Genomic DNA, 25964 nt, shown 5'->3' on the forward strand with positions numbered 1-25964 from the left:
AATGAGTGCCCGAAGCACTTTCATTTTTTCAAGTAAAAGACGGAAGTGCCCTCGTTATTTCGAAAACTGATATAAACTTTCTCATTAGTTTAAAGAAAGTTCTGATCAAGCATATTTTATATCATCTTATAGTTTCGAAAATCTGTTTTAATGATCTTTTCTAGCCTCTCGTTCTGTTTCCTTTTTCCTATGTTCTTCATATTTTAATATAGAAAATCCACTTTTTCATTGTCGGAAACCGGCTTTAAATTTGAAAGGATTGTTTTTCCTGTCATTTGTGCGGCGAATAAATAACAGCAAAGTATTAAAAACAAGCAGAAATAATAATAATAATAATAATAACAACAGGAAAATAACTGTTTTTTGTTTTCCTGGGATCTTTCCACCTCCCTTCTTTTTTTTTTTTTTTTTGTCAAAATTTCCGTCCTCTCAAAAACCTGGAAAAGGGTGAAAAATTATTTCTACATGTCGAATTAGCTGAGCTTCTTCAAGGTCCTTCCATGGCTATTTTATCTTTGATTTCCTCCGCCACACACCGCTGCATCAGCGACACCCCCTTCGTCGCTTCCATTCCCAGGAAGAAGACACCGATTTCTTTAACCCTTCTCTCACCAATCCCGTGAGGGGCCGTTTCATGGTTTTCGGACATGTGGGTTTGATTCTTCTTCTTCTTCGTTGACAAGGTCGGGTTTTTTTTTCCCTCACCCATCCCCATCTCTCTCTCTCTCTCTCTCTCTCTCTCTCTCTTCCCGTCTTTTCTTGTCAACCCATTCTCGTTTTCTTGATCCATCTCCACACGAATCGATAAGAGATCAAGAAATGTATGGGACGCTGAGCAAGAGGGACCTGGCCCTCGAGTTGCAGTCTCAAATCCCAATCTTGAGGCCGAGCATCCATTCGAGGAGGGCCAATCTGACCGTCAAGTTCCAAGACCTCTACGGGTTCACCGTGGAAGGTAATGTGGACGATGTTAATGTCTTGAACGAGGTGAGGGAGAAGGTCCGAGAGCAAGGCCGCGTTTGGTGGGCTCTCGAGGCGAGCAAAGGCGCGAATTGGTACTTGCAGCCGGAGATTTCGAATGGGATTGCGCTCAAATCGTCCCTCAAGATATCGGCTTTGGCCAACGCGATCACGTTGAAGAGGCTGATAAGGAAGGGGATTCCTCCGGTTCTGAGGCCTAAGGTCTGGTTCTCTCTTTCCGGGGCTGCGAAGAAGAAGTCCACCGTGCCGGAGAGTTATTACAATGATCTGATCAAGGCTGTGGAGGGCAAGGTCACGGCTGCTACGAGACAGATTGATCATGTCAGTACAAGTTCGGATTTTGAATGGGCTCGTGAAATTGTCTGTTGCGAATTTTGGTTGGATTTGGTTTCGCCAGATCGCCTGTGCAAAATTTAATTTGTGCCGCGAATGGATTTGCATTTCTGATTGCTAATTACTTTCTCCTTTGTGAGGGAGTGGTATGCTAAATGTGCCTATGGAAATGGTTTAGTTTGATAAAGAAAGATCACCATATGTTTATGTTTTCTTTTGCCTGTAGAAGAATTGCTATGTGATTGCTTTCATTTTCCATTTAGATTTGGTTAATTAGGTGAGAGTGTCAATTTCTAATTTGCTTTAGTTCATTCTTATAGAAGTCTTTTCATACGGGAATCTGTCATTTACCAGCAACCAGAGGATTTTGATCTGATTAATGCAACTAGTGATCTTCACTGGGATACGATGGAATGCCATATGAAATGCTGGAGTGATAATCAGAGTCTATTGTCAATTTAGATTGCCAGGATTAGTAAAAGGGATTACCTAAGGTAAGGCATAAGTTTGGTGTTGTGCTTCTATAGTCATTAAAAGGATGATGAAGGATGTCCACATGGGAAAGTGAATAAAATGAGCAGTTTATGGTGTGTATAAATAGCCCTCTGTCTCTTCTTCTGCTGCTACATTGCGACTGGTTCTTGCATGTTCTAGAATTTAAATGAACTGGACATCAGTTTCTTCTTTGTCTTAAAGAGATAAAACTATCCCTGGAATGTACACTTGTTAATTTGAGCGGGAACTTTCTTAATGTGTAATTAGTTGTATGTAGAGGAGAATGCCGTAATGCACCTTGACAGTCTAAGTTGTTGTCCTAGTTTTGTCATGCTCAGAATCAATACTTTATCACAAAAGAAAGAAAACTTTCTATTACTCTTTCCAGTTTTGATTGGAAATTAGTTCATGTTCTTCTACTTATTATCATGCTTATGCATGCAGGATCTACCACGAACCTTCCCTGGTCACCCATGGTTGGACACTCCGGAGGGTCATGCTGCTCTCCGACGTGTCCTAGTCGGATACTCTTTCCGTGATTCCGATGTTGGTTACTGTCAGGTCTGTCCTTGGTCTTATTCTTTGGATTCTGTCTCTGCTCATAAGAATTATTCCCCTGGATTTGAATATAGTCTTTTTGGGTAAAATGCACTCAGTTTTTGTTTTTCCCATGTGGAGGATCAAATACTTCATTTATGGCTGTTGTGTTTGCTTTAACAGATGTTTCTTTTTTATGTTTATCACGTTTGGTGTTCTGGAGCTCTCTCCTTTCAGGACCTATCACCTGTATTTATACCAATTCTTGGTTGTCTTGCCAAAATGTGAAAAAAAAAGCGTGAAAAAATGTTCATTCAAATTAGTTCCCACTGGTACTAAAGTTATATATATGCCTGTACTAGTCTTAATTTGTTCTTTGCAGTCTAACTTCAATTAATGTATTTCCACCTTGTCGTGTCTTTTGATTTTACTGGCAATAAAGTAGCCTTCTGATCCCAGTAGCTCTCTTGCAGGGTCTAAACTATGTTGCAGCATTATTGTTGCTTGTGATGAAAACAGAAGAAGATGCATTTTGGATGCTTGCTGTTTTACTAGAAAACGTGTTGGTTAATGACTGCTACACCACTAATTTATCTGGATGTCATGTTGAACAAAGAGTTTTTAAAGACTTGCTGACTAAAAATTGCCCCGGGTAATTTTATTTTCTTTTTCGCAGTCACATTTGGTTAGATTGGTTTCTGTTTGATAACAAAAACTAGGAACGTGCAGGATAGCTGCTCATTTGGAAGCACTGGAGTTCGATGTATCTCTTGTTGCCACAGAGTGGTTCCTGTGCCTCTTCTCTAAAAGCCTGCCTTCGGAGGTTGGAGCAACTATGCTCTTCCTCTCCCAATACAAGGGACTCTCTTAAACACAACATCACCAATTAAATACCTGACACTTCTTTGTTGTTTTTCTTGATTTTCAGACAACTCTCAGAGTTTGGGATATTCTTTTCTATGAGGGGGCTAAGGTTCTATTTCACGTAGCTCTGGCCATCTTCAAGGTGTGCATATTTCTAAGTTGTGCATTTGCTGCTATTTGCGGAATTGATTTCTGAATGATTGAGTCACTGGACGATGCCATGGCGTTTTAACTCCTGATTGCACACACAGATGAAGGAGGATGAGCTGCTTCTAACCCATCATGTAGGTGACGTAATTAACGTATTGCAGAGAACAACTCACGAACTCTTTGACCCTGATGACCTATTGACAGTAAGTTACTCTTCTTTTTGTCACTTTTTTTTGTCTCGTGAGATTTAACTGTTTTGTGTATATGAAATTGAATGAAGCTCAGTAGGTCCAAGGTGTTCACTCGTTTGTTGTTGAGTCAGTTCTCGTCACATTGATCTTTGTGCAACCATTTTGTGCATCTGAAATACTGATCATATCGGGCGTTGCCAAGTTCAATTCTATCACAACGGTGATCAAGCAAAATGAGCAATAAACACCATCGACTTTCTCAAGTTTCTCTCACAATTCCCAGTACTCTTGCACCACTGATTCTCTTATGCCATTAAACACTCTTTCTACTCTCGTATCACTCGTTTGTTGTTGAGTGGTCTCTCGTCAATATTATCTTCGTGTGACCATTTATATTGTCCCAGCATCTGAAACACTCACTGTACCGAGCGTTAACCAAATTCTATCTGACCACGCTACTGATCAAGCAAAATGCGCACTAAACAATGTTGACTTCCCCAAGTTCATCTCACGGCTCACAGCACTCTTTCCATCACTTGGTTCTGGTATGCCATTCAAATGAATTCCTTGGGCTTAGCACTGGAAATGACCCCTATCGGCTTGCAGGTTGCATTCGATAAAATTGGTTCAATGACCACAACCACTCTATCGAAGCAAAGGAAGAAGCAGGAGCCAGCAGTAATGGCGGAGCTTGATCAGAGACTCAGAAGATTAAATTCGCTTAAGATGGAGGACAAGTAAGATTATCAGAAATAGGTTCATTGGCCTGTATTATATAAGACATGATACAACCGGTGGCTGCTCCACCCACCGAATGCAAATTCTTAAAATTTGTGGTTGTAACCTTGATCTTCTTCTGAGAACCAAGAAGAGGGGAAGAGAGAAGTGAAGGCTCTGTTGTAGATTTAGGTAGCCACTGAGAGGAAGTGTAAATTTTGGAATGTCTGAGGACCAACGTTTTGTATGACATTGCAAATCCTGTTACCAAGAAAAAGGGTTGCTTTGCCCTGTAAATCTGGTTGTTAATGCGGAGATTCAGCCATTTGGTTAAATCACTACCAGTGCCCTATTGTATACACAAATTTATCCTGACCATGGACAGCATTGAGTCTCTCTGCTCTCTAAATATGGGGGTAAATTTGTAAGGCTTGTGTCCGCGACGTGAAGGGTACATTTGTTTCACGAAAAACTCAAAATTTGTAAATTCTTTTTTTCGAAAAAGAATTGGTTGTATTGCTTGGAAATTTAGTCAAATGGATTTTCTTTTTTATCATCGATAACAATTTATGACTAAATACTTTTATGGTTGACGAAATGTTTTTAGTTAAATTATTTTTGTAAGCGATACAAGTGATCATTTTTCAAAAAATATTATCTCAACTTTGAATTTTTCTTGAAACAAACGCGTCCTAAATGGATTAAATTTTGTATGTGCAGTCCCAATAAGTAGAACGCTTTCAAAAGTTGGTCTGAATTCAATTCTCAAATTTCTCACTACGGGTTTTCATGCTATTGTCCCTCCAACAAAACCAGAATCCTTGCCTGTTATCATTTTCAAAGAGTTCATTCCCGCCTTAAATTAGATTAACTCACAAATACAAGAGAGCTTGCTTTATCTTTCAACTGGTAACTGGGATTATTTTTACGTATGTTGTACTTACTGATTATCGGAAGTTACTTATCCTAGATGAAAAGGTTACTATCACGTAAAGATTTCACCTTTCAAAAAAATTACATATTAATAGTTAATCTGTGGTTAAATGAAGAAGTTACTATTTATTGGTGGCTTGGAACTTGTTCTAGTTCATGCAAAGTCACTTGTCATTTCGACATTTATCTTTTCCATTAACGATATCACTGAAATCATTCGTTATCATATCTAACTTTCATATCTAAACAAACTATGAGAAAAAGTGCATAACTGTCAATTTTGAGAATTTTACCAAAAAAAATCTTAAACATATTGTAGTTGTGCTAATTTAGTCATAATTTTTTTTTGTCAATTAAGTCCTAAATCTTTTGCATTTGTGCCAATTCAGCGCATCCGTCCAAATTTAGCCGAAAATTGCTAACATGGATAATTTTTAATAATATTTTAATTTTTTTCAACATTCTAATTTTTTTATTAATTTTTTCCTTTCTTTCTCTTTCTTCTTCCTCTAGCTGGTTGCTGGACCTCACCGGCACTAGCCACTAACGAGGGCTATTGACAATTTTTTATTTTATTTGGCGAAGCTTGCCCCGCCGGCCATTAGCGAGGCTAACCTTGCCAAGCCATGGTCCTTGGGTGTGAGGTCAATGGATCAGGTGCCGCCTCTTGCGGGGCTCTGCTTTCTGCGAGATTTGTCGTGTCCTCATTGCCCATGGAAAAGATTAGGGTTTTTTCTTTGCCTTGCCTTCGATGATGGACTTCTTTAGTCCCCAGTATATTTGCTTATGTTTCATCATTTCAAAAAATGCTAATCGATTCCGAAGGCAATGAGGGCACAACGAATCTCGCAGATACCAGAGCCACACGAGGGCAAGCTTCGCCAGAGATCGGCGAGGTCGACCTTGCTTGGCCTTGCCTTTGATCGATCGCCGTGCTCCGATGACTAGCTGAAGGGTGGAGGATGAACAAAAAGAGGGAGAAAGAAAATTTAAAACTTATTCATGTTAGCGTCGACCACACCGCCACACAACAATTTCTGATCAAAATTGGTCAACTGAACTACATTGACACAAATACAAAAGATATAAGAGTCAATTGGCAAACAAAATAAAATGAATTGACACAATCACAATAGATTGGACTTTTTTGATAATTCTCCTTATCTAGTTACTAGATCCATTACACTTTTTCAAAAGAAAAGTCCCCCGTAAAGAAATGTTTTTGTTTTTTTGCAATTTTTTCTCCACATGACAAGTATATTTTTATGTTAAAGAAAGTGGTAAACAACGTTTTCCAGAAGATATCTACAGATTACTAGAAACCAACAAAATACATCATCATCGCAAGGATGGTAAAACAAATAAGTATGAAGGAGAAGGGTCCGAAAAGAGAAATGTACTAGGGAAGAAAAAAAAAAAAAACTCCTGCCACTCTAAAATATCATAAAAGAACGCTATGTTCGCTAAGTCGATTTTAGTTTAGCTAAATGGTCTTTAAGGATAGCAGACAGCATGTACAAGTCACCATCAGAAGAAGATGAGATACAGAGTTATGCTGCCACCGAGAGTCCAAACTGCACGCTATTTAGTATTTTATCAAAAGGGAAACTGCGGCGGCTGTTCACAGGATGAAGGCCGCGGCCAGTAACCAAATGGCTGCGAGGCAGATTGCTGGTTAGGTAAAGCAATACCTCCTAGATGCAGCGAAGTCGTCCCATACTCTGTGGAACCATGAGAATTTGGTTGGTTCCAAAAGCTGCCTGGCGGTCGCATTCCTGGAACTTCAAAAGCTCTGTGATGGTGGGACTGCGTGGGAACATGTCCATGATGGTTCGATTGGAGATTCCAAAAGCTGCCTGGCGGTCGCATTCCTGGAACTTCGAAAGCTCTGTGATGGTCGGACTGCGTGGGAACATGTCCATGATGGTTCGGTTGGAGATTCCAAAATCCTGCTTGCGGTTTCGCCATCGGGTTTTCAAAAGCTACGGGTGGTACACATTCCAGAAAACTCTTGGAATTGGCAATGAGCGGGCCAACTCCATCAATGGCATCATCATCTGGAAAATCATCGAATATGCTGGACAAATCGTTGTTGGCATTCACTGCAGAGGAGTAATCCTGATAGCAATCATAATTTTCTTCCATCAGATAGTTTGAGATGGCTGCTCCGGCATTTGTTTCTTCATGTCTAACATATTCTTGTTTGGAAATATGCCCATGCTCTTCAGCTATTGTCTTGTGCTTGGAAGTCCAATCATGACGACTCCAAAGATAAAGAGGTGGGGTTGTTAGATTCCAATCCTCCAGCCGTTTGTTGTGCACATCAATAGATCCTGGAAGGTAAAACGACTGAAAGAGAAGATTGTTCAAACAATAACTCTATTCACAAAGATATTATGTTCCCAAGATTGTGACCATTAGCTACTTCAGGAAATTAGTATTTTATTTATTTATTTATATCTGGTGCAATGCAAATAGTTCTTTAATTAGGGGAGTGCTTTTGCACCTTCAGTTTGCCCAAACCCAGTGCCCTTTTATACCTGCAGAATATACCCAATTCTGTCTTTCCTTTACACTTCACAAAAAATGCAAGTTGAATGAGATAAGAGATGCATCTTAGTTCCTAGGTACTCTTGACGCCAGTGATTTTTTCACAAATGATCTGGAACATGAACTACATTATGGAAATAGCACTTTTATTACTAATTTATATGCTAGCTAATGTAAACATAATGTCATGAAACCAAAACAAGGGTAATTTCAGGAGAATACTATGATCATTCTTTGACAAATGACCTTGAACAAAAACTAAGTTATGGAAATTGCAGTTTTACCTCTAGTGTATAAGGCTAGCTACAGGCAAAAGTTATATCATGAAACCATAATATCGGTCACTAAGTAAATTTTTGGGAGCTTGGAGGAGGAGGAAGAGAAAGCGTGTATAGGAAGAGGAGGAGATGACAACAAAAAGGACAATGAAAACGACCACGGCGTACGAACATAGGAGAGGTGGGATTCGACCTGAATAAGCCTAATTTTATCTCAGCGCATTCAGAGTCTTTAAATAAACATTACAACTCCTCATTCATCTGAATGAAATTCAGGAATCATTTCCAATTGCCTGCGTTATATTGAATGCAAATGCCATGAATTCCTAACATACCTTTCCCGATAGCAGCTCACAGTCCTCCCAAAGCAAATCATATGGATCGGCTCCAATGTCAAGTCTGGCATGAACGGAAGTCGGACGTACTTCAGCTTACAGTTCAACAAAACTGCGGAAACAATAAGGAACTACAAGTCCTCACCGTTTGGTTTCTCGTGGGACTATAAGAATGAGGAGCTTAGGCTTGAATGTAAGAGCTTTTTTGATGAACTGATTTGCCAGAGACGCATTGACACCAAAAGGTGGATTAAGGCCCATAATCTGTTCCATGAAAGACATGATGGGGCAAATAAATGAGGCTCCAGTACATGTTAATAGCATCCATGGCTGAATAGTTAAAGCGCCCAACTCATAATCGGCGAATTCGTAGGTTCAATTCCTACTGGATGCACGATTTTGATTGAAGGCTAACTATTAATTGCCTCACCAGTTGAGATCCATCTGGTAATTCCTCTACATTGACAGACATCCAATCTCTCTTCTCAAATTGAAAAAGAATCTGCGCCAAAGGCAAACAAGTCTTCATGATCGATGCACAAGTCCAAATTAATCCACATGGAATAAGTGAGGTATTTCAGCAATATTGATGTGATAAGTAACAACAAAAAACAAACGACCATTCCAGCTAGGAACAGACTATGTCTCGGAGGGAAATGACATAATTAAATAGTACCCACAAAAACCACCTTAGTCAAGCAGGTTTTTAGAGAACACAGAATGCCAATGCTTGCATATAGGCCATCAACAATTGAGCAGTAACCGCAATATCAAACCAAGGACTTGGTAAGTGGATCAGATGATTAATATTGAGGATTGACGGTAACAAAATCCTATTACACCAAAATCAACTAAGCAAGAATGTTTTAAGCAGACAAACAATGCAATGCTTTCATGTAATAACTATTGGCCTGGTTGCTATGGATTCATTAACCAGGCCTCGATAGCTGGATCAGATGTTTAACTGTCAAACCTCCACTTTCACAAATCAATTCCTCGATTTTCCGAAATATATATGACTACTAATAAATGTTGATGCCAAGTCCTATATATGTGTCTTTATTTCTAGCTCCTTAGAGTGATCTTACAATATCTCAAACTTCCTTCTAGAAAACCAGTACTTAACAACTTTTAGGCATCTCAAACCTCAAGAATCACACAAAGATTACCACCAACAGTTCTAGTAAAACCTTCATTTGAATTTTTGGTAAGAACAAGGTTATCATCAAGACTATATGAGAACTGCCCACAGTTCTAAGATGACATAACTGAATAAACTTCCTTAAATAAACTTCCTTAAACAACCATCATGTGAGACAAGCTGTAATGTATTGGTCACTTACAAGACACAGCAGTTACTCTAACACTCCGCCTAGCACTCGATTCCAGTTCTTTAAACATTCAGCTTCAAAAAAAGTCTCAGTTTCTAGTTTCTGACACATGGACAATAATATACAAGTCCATGTAAAAAAAACCCTAGATTTAGCAAAGGAGAACACGATGACCAAAATATGGTGGACAAAATTAAGATGTAATCAATCACCACTGCATCTCCAATATGAAACTGCGATATGAAAAGATTATCTCAATGTTTAAAAGGATTTCACCCCCTAAAAAACCTCCAAAATGACAAATGTGAAAGGAATGGAACACTCTTCGCAATTATCATATCTAAATTCCAGTTAAAAAAACCACTCTTCATGACGTTACTGCTATAGAAACTTGCTATAGAAACTTCTATGATGAGAAAAGCTAATAGATGGCCGAGCCAATGATTCTCAGTGAACTTCTAAAGAGTCTGTTACCAAAAGGAAATAATAACGTGCACGGGACGCATAGAAAGGAACATTTCCCTTGTGAAAAAGTACTACAATGTGAAAGAGTCAAGATTTACCTTGGGAGGGAACAGATCGTAGTTTTTGAAAAAGCAGCACTTCCCTATTTTGTCGAGCTTTTCTTTCATTAGACAACTGAATTCATTAGAACCACAACAGAAATCCACTATCTGCCCAAAGAAAAACGGCGTAAAACAAATCCAACTTGAGAAGCAGCAGCACATATATGGAAAAAACTAGAAACCACTTTGATTACATATCATCAAATATATGAAAAAATATACCCTCTGATTAGGAAGATTTTCTGTAATCAGATGTTTCAACATCTGGAAAAGTTTAACATAATCATAAAACTATACATTGATACATTCCCATCAACTGGCAGGATTGTCTAAGGGCGCGAATGATAAACATTATGTTCTGGAATCAATTTATGGCCAAAAATAGATTTTTCTATTTCTAGTTTTTGGACGAGTTTCTGAGCAAATAAACTCGTTTGATAACGGCACAAAATTTTTGTTCCCGAAACAGAAATTCGTTTATGACATCATAAAATTTCTGGGGTTGTTGGCGATCAGTGAATGGCGACCGGAGGTCACCGGTGGACCGCGGACCAGCAATCGCAGACTAATGGACCGGCGAACTGGTGGACAGTAGACCGGCGAACTAGTGGATGGCGAACAAGCGACCGATGGCCGCCGATCCGGCGACTGGTGGACAGCAAACCAGCAACCAGGACGCAAGAGAGAGGGAGTGAGCGATGAGAAGAGTTCTTATTTCTCATTTCTGTTAAAACAGTAAATCTGAAAATTTTAACTTCTCATTTGTGTTTCAAGCTTATTTCTGGGACAATTTTTGTTCCAGAAATAGAAAAATGAAATTTCTTTCCCAAACGGATTTCTACAGAATAGAAAAACAAAAATGGTTATCATTCGCGCCTTAACTTGTAATTCATTTCAGGGACAGAATTGCATTGCTTGGATGTTGTGGAAGAGTACGCTAGTACAATTTCATAAGAGTAATTAATTCATAGAAGGAAACCCCAAGAATTGGACTATGTCTGTATGACACTCAGCAATGTCTCACCAAATTGCCTGGATATTGGCCAATGAGAAAGAAATTATATTCAACTAGCTATGAACCTACTCCACAACTTATTGAGAAAAGCTTATCTAGGATGAATAATTATCAACTGGACCCTAAAAGAAGAAGAAATTCTGGGGGCATGAATGGGGCAATGTGGCTGAGGAATTGCTGATTTCCAATTCTATGAAATGGAATTAGGCAAACCTCGTGGGCTATTAAATTGATGCAGCATGATAGTGGTATAAGTGTTGGAAAGTGATGGGGGCCCAACATAATCATGTTGCAAACATAACAGACTGAACTGGAAGAAATTTTTAGATGTTTAGCCGCCCCTCACCCCAGCCTGGCCCCGCTTAAGATGAACGGTGAATCCAGAGATTCCTTCTTGATGCACCCAGAGAGTGCAGTGCAGAATCTACAGTAGCTTGTTTTTACTTAAAGCCAAGCCTCAAAAGTAATAATAACAGAACAACAAGAACAGGCCGTGGAAACTGAAATAGAAGACAAAAAATAGAGGCATCAAGTGAAGCATGGAAAAAATAAAGGACGGTGCTCTTACAGTGTCCCCATTTTGCACGTACCACTGGAGCCTATTGACAATCTACAGAACAAAGCCCATAAGATTTGGTAAGAAAACTGAATTTGCGGACGGCCATTCATCTATGGACAGCGTGCACTGCATAATTTACATCCATGTATTATTTCGTGGACACAGAACGTGAGGGAAAAGGAAAATAAGATTTCATGCAAGCTCTACAATCACCTCCAACAAAATGTGCTCAAGGCAAAAGGACAAACCATAAGTAATAACAGGTTCAGTCTGCTGGCATTTATATGACCTCAGGTCCCACATTTGATGAAATTGACTGTATTTGGAAAAAAAGAAAAACAGGGGAACGAAAGTTTAACTGGAAAATTCAGAAGAATTTGAAATTTTCTGGGAAGAAGAAGAGAGGAAAATTTGTTTTCCTTTTCAAATTTCTCTCCCATTTTCTTTCCCCACCCCATCCAATCAAAGCATAGAGCTCCCTCACATTTTTCTGCCATAATTGGCAATAGAAAGGTCATGGTTTCTATCAAAAGAAGTTATCACCTGCAGACTTCTCCCTTGAAAAGAATGTTAAGATGCAATTTACTTAATAATACAGCTTCTACTGTTAGGCTATTGCCATATAGTGGTAACACTGGCAAGAAAAAAACACGGGAATGAATTACCTCCTGAAGCTTCTCCACTTTAGTGAAATGGCGTCCAAATGATGTATAGCGTGGACCATGAATAAATGGTCCAAGATACACTTTCAACTTCTTCTGGATACACATGAGCAAGTAATCAGTAATCTACAGCTACTAGTCATCTGAAAAGGTAATGCTGAAACTAGCTGGACCCCAGAATAAGCAAGTCCAGATCAACATGCACACATTCAGTATTAGTCAAGACTACGTATATGCTATCCAAAGTCTTGACAAACACATCTTGCACAAATGTAACCATGAAGTAGCTGCAAGTCGAAATCACTTAGACCTTCCATATAAGTATCTGTCTGAGGATCCCTGGTTCACATATTTCTTTAGCTTCCTCAATTGCACATCCTTCTTCTAGCTTCTGCAATGCTGTTCGAATCGCCTTCAGAAAGTTCATGAAAGAAATTCAATAACAAGAAGGCTGATCATATCACTAGAAAGTACATATAGATGCTCTACTGCACTAGTAGGAGATACCTTCACAAAGCCCTCGACCTTGCTCAGTGTTATGGTCTTGTCCAAAATGAACTTTGAACCAGGAGCATGTGATGCGGATATGCTCTGCTTCCCCGCTAATCTTTCGGCATTAAATTCGCAAGAGGCTTGCTCAATAAAAGCCAACATTCTGTATGACAGAATGAGAAAAACAATTTGCGACACAAGAAATAAGTATCAAATGCAAGTGGGATATTATGACTTTGTCTTTGGATGTAGGCATATTAAAATTAATTGAAAGAGGAGGTTGCATAGCAGCAAATTCATGACAAGAAAGGATTAGATGGATCACCGATCTTCCATTGCACTGCTTGCGGAATTTCTCTCTTTTTCCATCACAGTCCTATCTGAGATTGAGCTAGGCATAATCTTCCGCCTTTTCTTCTCCAAATATGGCACTGACTTAGATGATGAGACACTGTCTTCCTGTGAGCTTCTCTTCACTATGAACTTTCCACCTTTTTTACCTAGGGACTTGTTGATCGTCAATGACTTCTTTACAGCATCAATTCTGCTTACTTTTGTTGTAGCTCCAATTTTTGAACTTTCTCTGACAACACCAATTTTACCTTTTCTAAAAACGTCATCAACTGATTTTGGCATCTTCGCAACAGCTTTTTCCTTTGCTTGATTTTCAGAAGTGTTGCTTCTCTTCAAATCATCAATGCCCACTTTGTAAGTAAGCATCCCTTTCATCTTCAGTCCACCATTAGGAAATTTTAAGTGATTTCTAGCTGGTGTCCTAAGCCTTCTATCTATGGTATGATTCCTGGTCAACATGATTTAAACCACATATGCATTCAAGTGCTCACTCTACAAGGATCACTACTTATCTTATCGGAGGTTATACTGAAATGGAACTTACCTACAGTATATAAGGATTCGCTTTGGCAAAAAACCTTCCCAAGCCCTTTGGATAATATTCTGACTTCCATCACTCATGAAAGAAATAGACCTGAAGCAGGGAAAGTAAATGAAAATCAGATAAAAAAGTTTTCCTCTTAACAACTAATGAATAGTAACCTGTAACATCATTAATGTTGATTACACAACTGTTTGCTCTGAAGGGCAAGATGATTAGAACCTTCAGCTGGCCAACACAATACATATAGGTAAAAAAAAAACATGTGGGTGAAACTCAACACCGTCAACTCTAGTTAGAGGTGAGTTGATACTCATTAGTATTAAGGGCTTAAACTAAGTAATCACATGAGGCATATCTTATATCTTCACAAGCATAAACTCTTTAGAAGATGCATGGGAGATAGGGCAAACAACCAGAACATACAGAGGTAAGCACTTTCTGTGGTAGGCCTTAGGGCAGCGTCTACAGACTGCAAACTGCAATTCATGAACCTCTTTATCTTCACCTTGCCGACAAATAACACATTTATGAACTGGACAAGTAAATGATTCGCCTGCAGCAATGTTCTCTTTAAGCTTTTGAGCCCGCCTTTCATCACCGCGATGGATCAGTTGTGATACACATTCTGGGTGATAGAAATGGCCACAAGTTGCAGAAATACAAGGAAAAACCTAAACCAGATGCGAAAATATATTGAAATTAGCAGTGAGCAAATGTGTTAACCAATACTGAGCAAATATGTGAAGCAAAAATGTGAAGCATTATAGCCACGAAACAAATGAGATGTTGCAAGTCCATGCAGATACACAATATGAAATACAACTTTCACTACTACCACCACCTCTCCTTTTCCCAAGAGGTGCAATTGGCTCCATGCATCTTGAACAGATGCTAACTTCCAGGCAACCAAGATGTTTATTCACAATATCCACCCAGATCTTTTCAACTCTCCCCTTTTTAAACTACGTGTCCATCGTAATGTTCCATCTGCCATCTAGAGCATGTTCACAAACTTCCAAACCAACCACCATAGCCTCACCAACAATATGTTGAATTGGGGCTAAATCATCCTTTTCTCCTCTAGGCCCTTTTATTAACCTGTCCTTTCCTGATTGTCCGCAGAGCACTACACTAGAAAATTTGCCACAAGTCACACTCCTTTTGTGCACATGTAGATACTTAGCAGCCCAGCATTATGAAGATATCAAATAATTTCAATTGTATCCATGGGATATCATCCCCACTGAGCTCCCCACCATTTTGCAGAATGGCTCCAAGATAACAAAACCGATTTTTCAGTGCCTCCTGCTCTATAATCGTCTATCAGTAGAGCAAGGAAAAGCATAACACAAATAAGCTAGACAAGATTTCATGAGAATCCATGACAATATAAATGGAATAGCTTTCCCAAAGCCAACTTGATACGGTGTAAGACAAACCTTTTTATACATTTTCTTAGTCTCTCTTTCTCATTGACGATTCGAATGCATAAGAAACACCACAAGGACAGAGCCAAATGATGACGAGATGATTCAAGGCAGAATAGGCAACATAGAATCAATTAATCTAAGAAAAGAAAACGAGAGTGTGCTAGTCATGCTCCAAAGGATTCAGATCTGAAGTAATGTCCAAGCCTCATGAAGCATACCTCTGCACCTAAAGCACTGTCAGAAGAACCCAACTCTCCACATGCAAAGCATTGGTGCATTTTATACTTACAGTTGTTACAAAAGAATCTGGGAATAGCCTGCACGGAACTATATACTCTAGTAAAACTGAACCAGATGAAGTCAAATCACATTAGAAAACATAACGGGAATAAGGTGTGTAGTCAATACTTCGACTTGAGCATCATCGATGAAGCCAAGAGTTTTACACGAAGAGTTAATCCCAGCACCTAAAGTCGCATGAAAGGATCTCATGCATCTCCCTTCACAACTACACAAAACCGAAAGAAGCAACATTATTACAAACTGCCTACTACCTTGAATTAATCCACTCATTAAGAACTACTCTGTATAGAAAGCGAAATAACCACGTGCTCCACAAAGGGCAATAAATTTGGTAAAACATGTTCTGGGTATTATATGGTTTCTCCCTGGTTGTTCTATATAATGCTAAAATTATATTAATAATAGCTGGAGAATATAAATATAAATCTCGTTTTAACCTAAAGTATCTAATAACTTGAAAGCATAATAGGCACAGCTATAGGTTGATATCAGAGGAGAAATAATTACAAGCAACATTTGCAAAGTCTAAGGTCGAAGTTACTCTTATGTACTTTTTTGTTTGTGAATTTGATATGTCAACCAGTCTACAAAATATATCGTAACACATGGAGTCCATTACTATTAATAGTAGAAGAGAATATTGCATCTCAGTTGACTCTGTCCATTTAAAAAGTCATTTAGCAATATACCACATGGAAATGCATATTTGATAGCCAAATTACCTGATGGTTCAAATTACGATATAGAAGCACATATGACTCAATGACCCATAGATAAATTGAACAGTGCATCGCTATGAGTTTATATGCAATAGTAGTTGATGGAAGGCTAGTACAAATATATCGCTACTTGATGTATCATTCCTAATCTGTGAATTTTTTTGGTGAAATAACAATTTGTCAAAGTGATTTATTGCATATACTAGGATAGTTATATAAAAAAAATGAAATCCTAAAAGGTCCAATTCTACAGGCTAATCTAAAAAATGAAAATTAAATTGGCACTATGGATAAGTATAAAAGAATAAGATGACATGAGCATCGTCGTTGGATCGATGTACATCTATCCATTTGACCATCATCAGACAGCTCCAATGCGTGAACAAGGAAGTCCCCAAGGGACAAGTCCAATGAAGGAAGAAGAATTAGTGCCAAGCAACTTTAGTGCATAATATTAGCCAACACTTTAGGATATACATTGAAAAAATGCATTCATATTTAATCATTGGAGAAATCTTTCACAAAATTGAATATGTCACATTGCTTGGGACTTGCACATTAAGCCCCCTATGAAAGGGATGTAGTGTGCAATAAATTAGCATACTGCAAAGAAAATAAAAAGTAAGGAGAGTTTAGAGAGTCGGATTAATCATAAAGTGAGAGTATAAACTTCCTTAAAGAGATAAAGACGTTATATTCCCTACAAATTAATTTCTGAAACTGGTTAGAGCATTGCATGGGAGTTTTAAAAGATTTTGCAACTTTAAAATCTTATGATATGTCCATAGAGCTTTTGCAAGACATGCAGAGAATTCATACAATTGGATCTATAAAATAATTATTAACTACTAACATTCTCTCAAAAAGAAAATTCGCATAAATTGACATTGATATTCCACAAAAGAGGAAGAGGCAGAGGATATAGAGATGGATAAGTCGGCATCTCATGATTGACAACACTCCTTCAAAAAAACATGTATTTTCACGTACTTAATCATGGAAAAGTATGAGGACAAATCGACCAAATAATTTGGAGAACCACTCCATATAATGTATGAGATAACACAGTATAGCATCCGTACAGCACAATGCATAAATTCAGACAGAATGAAGCATATGATCATAGTTGCAGGTGGGGCTGCCAAGTGAACTCTTACTTGGTGTCCATTCTTGCCATTAAGAATGAGAATGCTGAGGTACTAACAATAATACTTCATTTACTTACAAGCTCCAAGATATCAAACTGTGAAGGTGGAGGAAAATTTAACAACTAAAACTGTTTTCTTTTTGTTAGTCAAATTGAAGTCTTTATCTTCTACATTTTGCTAGTTACTCCCGTCTTATGCATATGCTGCGATAGGAGTACATGCACCTAATGAAAGAGGCTATAACGTAAAGAGTTTGTGCATTACTTTTCACCAACTTTGACTGCCAAGAGAGTTGCATTTTCACTGACTTCTCCATATTACAAAGAACTCCCTAGATCAAACATGAAGAATATAGCGAAAGAGCATATGACCTTCGAGTTTCATAGTGTCAGCATTTTTCCTTGGTATAACTTTAAAAAAGTACATTCAGAATCATATTTCTAAATGCATAGTTATTAGGGAAATCAATATGCATGCAGCAAAATGCAGTACAATTAATTAGTAAGAAGGATTACCGCCACCAAGCTCACATTCGCACAAACCTGTTGTTCATCATCAACATTGACAAATGTGTAGCATTTTAACTAACTTTGCAGAAATAGAAAAGGAAACTACTACTTACGCAAGTACTTTTCCCCCATCATCACAAATCGCACACATTGTATCAAAAAATTCTTCCTCACTTTCGTCTTGAGAATCCAAGGTACCGCCATTATCATTATTGGCTACTATGAAGTTGGATTTTCTTTCAGCTGGAATGTCCTGTTAAATTAAATGATTATAATATTGCAGAATAGCACAGAAGTAAGAGAGAGAGAGAGAGAGAGAAGGGGAAGGGGGATAGAATATGACATCCATAAAAGCAACTTGCACACTACCAGCATATTACCTTTCGTGAAAGTCTATGGGCCTGATGTTCCTCGAGAAAAGTGACCAGACACTGCACCAAAAAAAAAAAAAAAAAAAGGGAAAATCATCATCTTTGGCTGCTAATGGACCCCCTCCAAAAGAGAATAGAAATTAGTTTCTCTAGGTTCTCACATTCTGATTCATCAATCAAGAATCATTATACCTGTGTTCTAGAATTTCCGAAACATCGTGAGAAGGTTATTTCAGTTCAGTTCAGTTCAGTTGTAAATGTTAGATGCTGCTCAGCGAAATTAAACAATGATAACAGGTTTCTGGTACATTTTTCGGCTTCTCTCTAATTTGTCGATTGATATGAGGAAATAAAAATGACCATTGCCCCACTATCTTCTCAAGAAACCATAAGTTACTATACACACCACAGATTTCGCCAAGTCTTTATCTCTTTTGGCAGCTTCCATGATCAATGGTACATGATCCAACAGATCTTCATGAGAAGGTTTGACATCATACCTCCTGAAATATGGTAGGGAATTGAAAAAAAAAAAAAAAAACAAGTAGAACAGGTGTACAGTTGTCACTGCAAATGTACAGATAGGCACACAAACCTGAAAGCTTTCAGGTTTTGCAAATGACTCCACATGGATACATAAGACTCCTGGGGGGATTTCTTTGCAAAATGAAGACTGTAGACAGTAACCAAAATAGTTCTTATAGTTTGGTGAAACGACTTCTTCGGACTGTCGAGCTGTAGCCACCTCTTATCCTTGGAAAGAACATAGATCTCAGGATGCACATAGGAGAGTTCATACTTCCATGCAGTCACCTCCTTACAGATGTGTTGAAGCCCATCATCTACCATCCCACGTAAGTGTACTTGAGTTTGCAATTCAACTGAAATATCATCGTCCGACCACAGGAGAGGCAAAACAGAAAAGGAAACAGGCTTGTTCTCATGATCAATAAGATGATAGTCCGTCACATGAGGTAATATTTCACCCTCTTCGTCAGAAGATTCCATTTTTAGATTTGATTCTTAGCCTGTCTCAAGAATGAGAAGAGGCAATTCTCATGAGAAATACAATGGTGAGCAGAGTAGCATAACTCAAAATGATTAAACACCCTTGACAGCAAGGAATTAAAAAAACCTGGAAAATGTTTCGCATTGGGGTGAAAAGAAACTAAAATGTAACACATTATACAGACACATCAGAAGATTCAGAACTAACATAATTTCACAAGCACACCCGCATACATATGCACATAGACTTCTCTTTCCTTCTTTCAGTTTTTCACTATCTACCATGTTCTGAGGACTCCCCAAGCATAGGCCATCAATGGGGATGCCATTCATGCAGCAATTGAAGTAAGAACATGACAAACCATCAGACTGCATTACACCAACCAATCTCCAAGCCCTCATGTGCGTACGGTTGTTTTTTCAGTTGACCAAGGTCAAAAGAAAGATAAGTTTAGATGGCTCTGAAATATGACAAACTAAAGAACTGATACTAGTGTAATAATCAGCCGGACTAAATTGAACTATAAAAAGTTCTTAATAAAGTGACAACTCCATGAGTGTGAAAGACATAGTGGATAGAATACCGACAGACGAAAGGAACATCCCCTCTTTAAATAATCAGCAGGTAGATATAGGGATAGACATAGATACAGTGAATATATGGCAACAATACGTAATTCCCCAGGCATTTCCTGCCCGTTTAGAAACGAAACCCCCAGTTCTCGGTCTAAAAATGCAGACCGAGCCGTAAGTCTCATTGTGCACATACACGATCCATGTCAAAGCACCTCTTCTAGGACATTCGCGAACTTCGTGACACTATTTGGGATAGTCGAAGTTTGAAATCCCCTCACATGCAAGAACACGAAGGAGCACGCAATACACTACTCTCGTGGAAGATTAAACGTCCAATCGCCAGTTCATCCGTGCTCCTTCATGGCCGAAGCACGCACAGCCGGCTAAAGAGGACAGATAGCTCCCGCATTTCACCGTCATTTGGAGAACCAAATGTAGAGACGAAAATAGCACTCAGGGACATAGCTCCGAACTCAGACGAAACATCTCGCGCCTCTCGACGAACAACGACTCAGTAAGCAAGCTCAAGCAGCCTCATTTTCTTCGCAGAAACGAAGACGACGCCCGAAAATAGCACCATCGACGGGAGATAAAAACGAGGCCAGAACGTACCTTAGCTGACAAGATACTGCAGCGACAAGACCAGACGTCTTCACTCAACGTTCGAGAGTGAAACCCTAGAAAGCATTTGGCAAAGAAGACGGTGAAGTGTTTTCTAGAGAGATAGAGAGTAGGGGGGAAGATGGAAATATTTCCGATGCAGAAAGGGAGCGAGCGATTGAGGGAATGAAACTCTGCGGAAGGACGAGGCGACAGCAGGACATGCTTTTTGCTACAAACGGTTTTGGTCGTCCTTTGCTCTTCCCTCCCAACCGCCCTACTGGAAGTTACCAAGATGTCCCTACTTAAGGCTCGTCACCAGCGCTTCCGCGACGTTTAGTTTGGTCTAGCTTAGAGGAGCCCACGGTAATTTCCTCCTAATTCATACTCTCTTTCTTCTTCTCCAGCTGAAGTTACCAATATGTCCCTACTCAAGGCTAATCGCCAGCGCTACCGCGACGTTTAGTTTGGTCTTAGCTTGCGGGAGTCCACGGTAATTTCGACCTCCAATTTTTTTTTCTGATTTTGCAAGATAATTCTCCTTATGTATCCTTATTAGAACTAATTCCCCAAAAACGCCTCAAACTTTATATTCAATTTCAGTCCTGCCACGATTTTTTTATCTAATAAAAATTCACTCTAATCTCGAGTCTGCCTTCATTAACATCCATAACAAAAAAAAAAAAAAATCCACACTACTTTCTCAAAAATTATCAACAAGATCACTTATCTGCTTTCATTCGAGTCAAGATAGATAAATAGACGCATCCTATTGCACTGATCAAAGTGCGTTCGAAGGAACGAATTGAGTCGAAAATCAAGAAGGCGTATGTTTGAGTCCTACTTGAGGAGATTTTGATTTTAGAGGTTTATTATTAGAACCCACGATTCCGTCATATGAAACAATAGAACTAATAATTCAGAAAAAAAAAACGAGTTACTATTTTTGGATGGATGGTCAATGAGGGCAAAATTTATATTAAAGTGAAAGTTTGTGATTTTTTTTAACAAAAAAAAAAAAAGGTTCAGGGCATAGTTGAAATTCAACCCACGGTTGGGGTTTAATTTAGTGAATTAACCCACCTTTATTTGCTTCCGCGTTCTTTGTTAGTTTTTGCACGAGCCATTATCTCGTTTCGTTCAATTGGTCATTATTGGGAAAGCTTTATGTTTATGAATGATTAGACCGAGGTCAATGAAGTTGACCTAAATCCGGATAAAACGGAAAGAACTTTACGTCTGGAGTCTCGGTCAAGGCAATGCCATAATCAAAGGCCAAAAAAAATAGGGGGATAAGGATGGCCCATGCAGGTCTCGAACCTGCGACCTTCGCGTTATTAGCACGACGCTCTAACCAACTGAGCTAATAGGCCACTTCGCTGATCTCTTCAAGTTTTACATTAATAACCGTTAGCGAAAGGATGAAACAGCTTGGAAAAGGAACTACCGAGTGCTTAGATCTAAAGCGATTGGCTGCAAAACACATCTGGGATTGCTTTGGATGTGGGATTCCACGGAGCTAAACGCTCGTCGTGTCTTTATTACCTTCGTAGCTTAGTCGGTAAAATCATGACACGCGGCACATTGTCATTCGTAGAAAAGCAAAGATGAGCGTGCTATTTTTTGTGAAAAATCCATCCTGGCCTCACTCGATGCAATTTAGAATCATCGTGCGACACGTGAATACTCTCGTGGGGATCCTTTTGATGTTGTTGGTGATAGATTGCAGAGCTGGTTGGTTGGTTGGTTGGTTGTGTCCTGCTGTGGACAATGAGTATGTGCGGTCCATCCGAAGGGAGAATGCAATGACAATGCAATTTCCCCTTTGCTTTCCTTTCTCTGTTCATCTTCATTCTACCAAAACAATGCTCGCATCCTCGACGCTTTTTTCGTTCCGCGACCTTTCCAATCGATCGCGCAAAAACTTAGGTCCACACAGGGAAAAGCGAATAAGTCTTGACTTCTGTAGAGCCTCTAACCTGGATCCGACCAGCTACCGGGGGCAGGGAGCGATGCTCGTCCCCGTTGCCTCTGTTAATAATGCCGACATTAGACTATTATGTGGGCACAGAACGATGGTGGAGTACCTTCTAAGTTAGACCTGCACTTTCCACACCGTAAAATGCATTTCATACTAAGCAAAATGCAGAGAGGGGCATTGATGGTAGCATCGCCGTCCACTTTCCAGTTGGCAAGCAATTATTATGATCATTGCTTCTACACAAGCATGCCACTTTCAGCATTATTCAAAACTTAAACCAAAAGCTGGAAGTCATGTTGATTGAAAGCTCGCTGAATGAGGTGGTTCTTCTGTCAAGATCAGTGGAATCAGTGATCATTAAGTGCCATTAACCTCATGGAGATCTTAAGGGGAAAAACTTCCTTGTATAGAACATTCAGGTAAAATGTCACTTTTACAGGTAAAATACTGCCCTGGGTTGGGTGAAGTAAACGCTTCATTGACCGGGCGAATTGCGATTTTCTTGACGCCGTTAAAAATGGGTAAGACGCAGCTTTAAGTCGCTGATCCCTGACTTCTCTAATTCTCCCATAGTTTTGTGTAATCAGTTTTCGCGCTTTCATTGAGTTTTATGCGACAATTCGCTCGTTGAAAATGTTCGAGGCCTTGAAAGTGAAACTTAACCTTGTCGATGACTGCGGCGGCGGCCTAGTCGCCAATATTTCATGATGAATGAACTTGCTTAAAATGATGGCAAATTCCTACCTTAAGACTAAGAAACTACGCCAATGATTTCTGGACTGTAAATTATTTCCCACCTTGAACAATCCTGAAGATTGAAAGGGTATAGCCAGATGCTTGAAAGATCCCCATGTATAGAGCACTGGATTATGTTACCTGTGATGCAATTTCTTCTTCAGCAAACGAAATAACAGTCCAATTAACTTTACATGAACTTATTCATCTTCAACAGTATGAAATGTATGTATTATCTTTCTTTAAGTATTACAATACTGGAATAAATCACATCCCATGCACAATGTCAACAACACGTGTCGGAAAAATGGTATTTCAAATGAACATAAATTAAACAATCCAAAAACCCTTTGGACATAAATTGATTTAATCATCCGGACATGAATTGTCTCTCAAAGTAGCACCACCAGCATACCACTTGAAGCAGCCAAGACCAAGTGACTCCAACTGCTGCTCAATTTAGGAGAGGAGCTCGGCTTCGAAGCTGTAGATGAAAATCCGGTTTCCGATACTCCTGACGGAGAATCTGCAGCTGGGCTAATATCTGGAGCTGGTGCAGGCGCTGGAGTTGGAGGAATATCAGTTCCGAATATTGCTTCGGGAAGGAGAACCTTATCAATTTGGTATACCGCAACAGGGTCGGTAGCATGCACGCTGCTGCTAACTTTTGTATCAGTCCAACCAGAACTTAGATGCGCCGTTCCGGTGATATCTGTAAAGTTGACAGTGTATTCGCCACCCGCGAACGTGCTAACCGGGCTCATATTGCTGAGGTTCTTGAAATCGGACAGAGTGTAATAATGAGGCAGGGCATGGAAGAGGCAGAGTGACTTGAGCTGGTCGTCAGTGAGGTTGGACAAGGACGGCTTCTTCTGAGATGCGAAGGCGCTGTCCTTAGGAACGAATAAGGTAATGCCTTCCTCGGTGTTGTTGGCTTGATCCTGGAAAGTGTCGATCACTTTGGTGGATTCAAGGTAGCTGAGGAAGGTGTGGAAGGGGCCGGCCACGGAGAGCAAGACCCTGAGGTTCACAAAATCTGGGGCCGGGGCCGGTGCAGGCGTTGGGCTGAGGGCAGGAGCCTTGGCGATTTGAGCATGTGATGATGTAGATATCGATAGCAGGAGAGTCAAGCTGACGATGCAGATAAAGGGTAATTCCATTATGTTCTTGTAAGTTGGGATGCTTCCTCCAATGCCAAGACTCCAAGTTCCTGTAACAATGAACCGAGGAATGTTACAGAGAAAGGGCCGATCTTTAAGACCTCAATCCAAAGTCAGATTCCACCTCCACCCCCCTATAAGAAATGTTACACATGTCTTAAGCTTGAAGCAGAAAATGCAGTAAGGGTAGTTCTTATGGGCACAGATGCAGATCTGCTTTAAACTAGTCGATCGGAACTAAAGAGGACATTAGGCCATGCTTGGTCTGGCGACCAAGTCGACATCGATCACAGAAGCTAGTTTCTGCAGTTCTGTACTTGTTGCTAAATAGAAAAAAAAAAAAAAAAAAACCAGAAAGTGAGAGAACAACCAGTGTAAAACTCAGATCAAACGCCCCTTAGACCTTACAAAGATCTTTTTCTTCTTCTTTATGATAATTCTCACTCCTTCCTTTCTTTTTTTCCAGATCTCGCCTTAATGTCAGCTCAAAGAGATGAAGCTTACTTGAACTTAAAAAGCAAAGAAAGACACGTGATAAAACAAGAATACTCAGAAAGACAACCACAAACTATGATCAAAATGCTTGTAGCCATGGAGCAAAAGCACCAAACAAGAGCAATGCCGGAGGAAAGACGACCATACTAACCCGACAAGGAGGAGCTTGGAGAGGCACTGAAGAAAGGAATGGATTACGGATTAGCAGTGGACAATATATATATAGGAGGGAGACAAGCAGCTATAGGAGCTTTCTAAGTGGCAAGAAAAGAAAAATTGCTGAGATGGGGTCAAGTGTTACTGGCCAGAGATGAGGTAAATATGAGGCCTTGCATAGCCAGAGGGGTTGGTACATACGACCCACGTGTTACATAATATTTCCAATGGTAATATCACGAAAAATCTCAAAATGATAAACCTCTCGCGAATTTATCCAAACTAATTTCTTAACCACCAAAAACTCCAAGGCGACACACGTGTGACAAATTTACTCTTCGTTAGTTATCATTAAATCTACCGTTAAATTACTGAGTTAGATAACACGTGGCAATTGATGGACGTACCAGTTTAGGTTTTTTACCTCCATTTGTCACAGATATCAGTTCAAGATTTTTCGTGATATTAACCCAATTTAATAGAAACTAACCGAGAGAAAATTTATTACAAGTGTACCGGTTTGGGATAAATTTATCACCGGTCAAAAATTAATATAGAATAAATTTTGTTATAAGTGTACCAGTTTGGGATTTTTTGTGGTATTAATCCTATTCGCAAAGATGGAGGATGTTGTTCCTTGGGGTTTAACATAACTATTTCTAGTATTACTTTGTCGTCAAGAATTTTGCAGGGGAAGGAAGATGAATAAAGGGAGGAAAAAGTCCACATGTAGGGTGGGCTTTCTAAATCGCTCCTCTTCTTCTTCTTCTTCTTCTTCTTCTTTACCTTTTGTGCTTCTGGTTCAGACACCAACCTTGCACTCCACCCCCACGATTAAAGAAAACCATTCTCATTTCACAGCTTCTAGAGTTCACCACACCATCTC

At 39.4% G+C, this 25964-nt stretch overlaps 3 protein-coding genes and 1 non-coding gene across 7 annotated transcripts; 1 reads left to right on the forward strand and 3 right to left on the reverse strand.

Annotated features, from left to right (window-relative positions):
• The first annotated feature begins 545 nt into the window (after window positions 1-545).
• Window positions 546-4559, forward strand: LOC115747614 (growth hormone-regulated TBC protein 1-A). The gene is made up of 8 exons (XM_030683834.2): window positions 546-683; window positions 810-1302; window positions 2254-2370; window positions 2820-2998; window positions 3076-3169; window positions 3275-3352; window positions 3462-3563; window positions 4158-4559. The coding sequence occupies exons 2-8, from the start codon at window positions 820-822 to the stop codon at window positions 4290-4292; spliced, it is 1188 nt and encodes a 395-aa protein (XP_030539694.1). The 5' UTR covers window positions 546-683; window positions 810-819; the 3' UTR covers window positions 4293-4559.
• A 2028-nt stretch (window positions 4560-6587) lies between these two features.
• LOC115747613 (protein ENHANCED DOWNY MILDEW 2-like) lies at window positions 6588-20757 on the reverse strand. 3 transcript variants are annotated; one of them, XM_048271728.1, is made up of 19 exons: window positions 20564-20757; window positions 18963-19395; window positions 18774-18870; window positions 18377-18427; window positions 18110-18249; window positions 15726-15825; window positions 15536-15634; window positions 14311-14558; window positions 13888-13977; window positions 13315-13572; window positions 13005-13152; window positions 12808-12909; window positions 12501-12593; window positions 11845-11886; window positions 10259-10369; window positions 8795-8866; window positions 8510-8628; window positions 8365-8428; window positions 6588-7550 (listed from the first exon to the last, which is right to left on the reverse strand). In XM_048271728.1, the coding sequence occupies exons 2-19, from the start codon at window positions 19373-19375 to the stop codon at window positions 6798-6800; spliced, it is 3000 nt and encodes a 999-aa protein (XP_048127685.1). In that variant the 5' UTR covers window positions 19376-19395; window positions 20564-20757; the 3' UTR covers window positions 6588-6797. The 3 variants fall into 3 exon arrangements, with proteins under 3 accessions (XP_048127685.1, XP_030539692.1, XP_048127686.1); XM_030683832.2 differs by having other exon boundaries at window positions 13315-13791; window positions 20564-20756; XM_048271729.1 differs by having other exon boundaries at window positions 13315-13791; window positions 18963-19209; window positions 20564-20755.
• Window positions 20758-21850: 1093 nt separating this feature from the next.
• TRNAI-AAU lies at window positions 21851-21924 on the reverse strand. The gene has a single exon. It is a non-coding gene; the product is annotated as a tRNA-Ile (tRNA).
• Window positions 21925-23440: 1516 nt separating this feature from the next.
• On the reverse strand, window positions 23441-25225 carry LOC115747646 (fasciclin-like arabinogalactan protein 7). Of its 2 annotated transcripts, none has more exons than XM_030683871.2 (2): window positions 25074-25225; window positions 23441-24477 (listed from the first exon to the last, which is right to left on the reverse strand). In XM_030683871.2, exon 2 carries the CDS (start codon window positions 24425-24427, stop codon window positions 23660-23662), a length of 768 nt encoding a protein of 255 aa, XP_030539731.1. In that variant the 5' UTR covers window positions 24428-24477; window positions 25074-25225; the 3' UTR covers window positions 23441-23659. The 2 variants fall into 2 exon arrangements, with proteins under 2 accessions (XP_030539731.1, XP_048127688.1); XM_048271731.1 differs by having other exon boundaries at window positions 23441-24561; window positions 25074-25088.
• Between the last annotated feature and the right edge of the window lie 739 nt (window positions 25226-25964).

This window comes from Rhodamnia argentea, chromosome 10 (genome assembly GCF_020921035.1).
Source record: "Rhodamnia argentea isolate NSW1041297 chromosome 10, ASM2092103v1, whole genome shotgun sequence".
Lineage (NCBI taxonomy): Eukaryota > Viridiplantae > Streptophyta > Magnoliopsida > Myrtales > Myrtaceae > Rhodamnia > Rhodamnia argentea.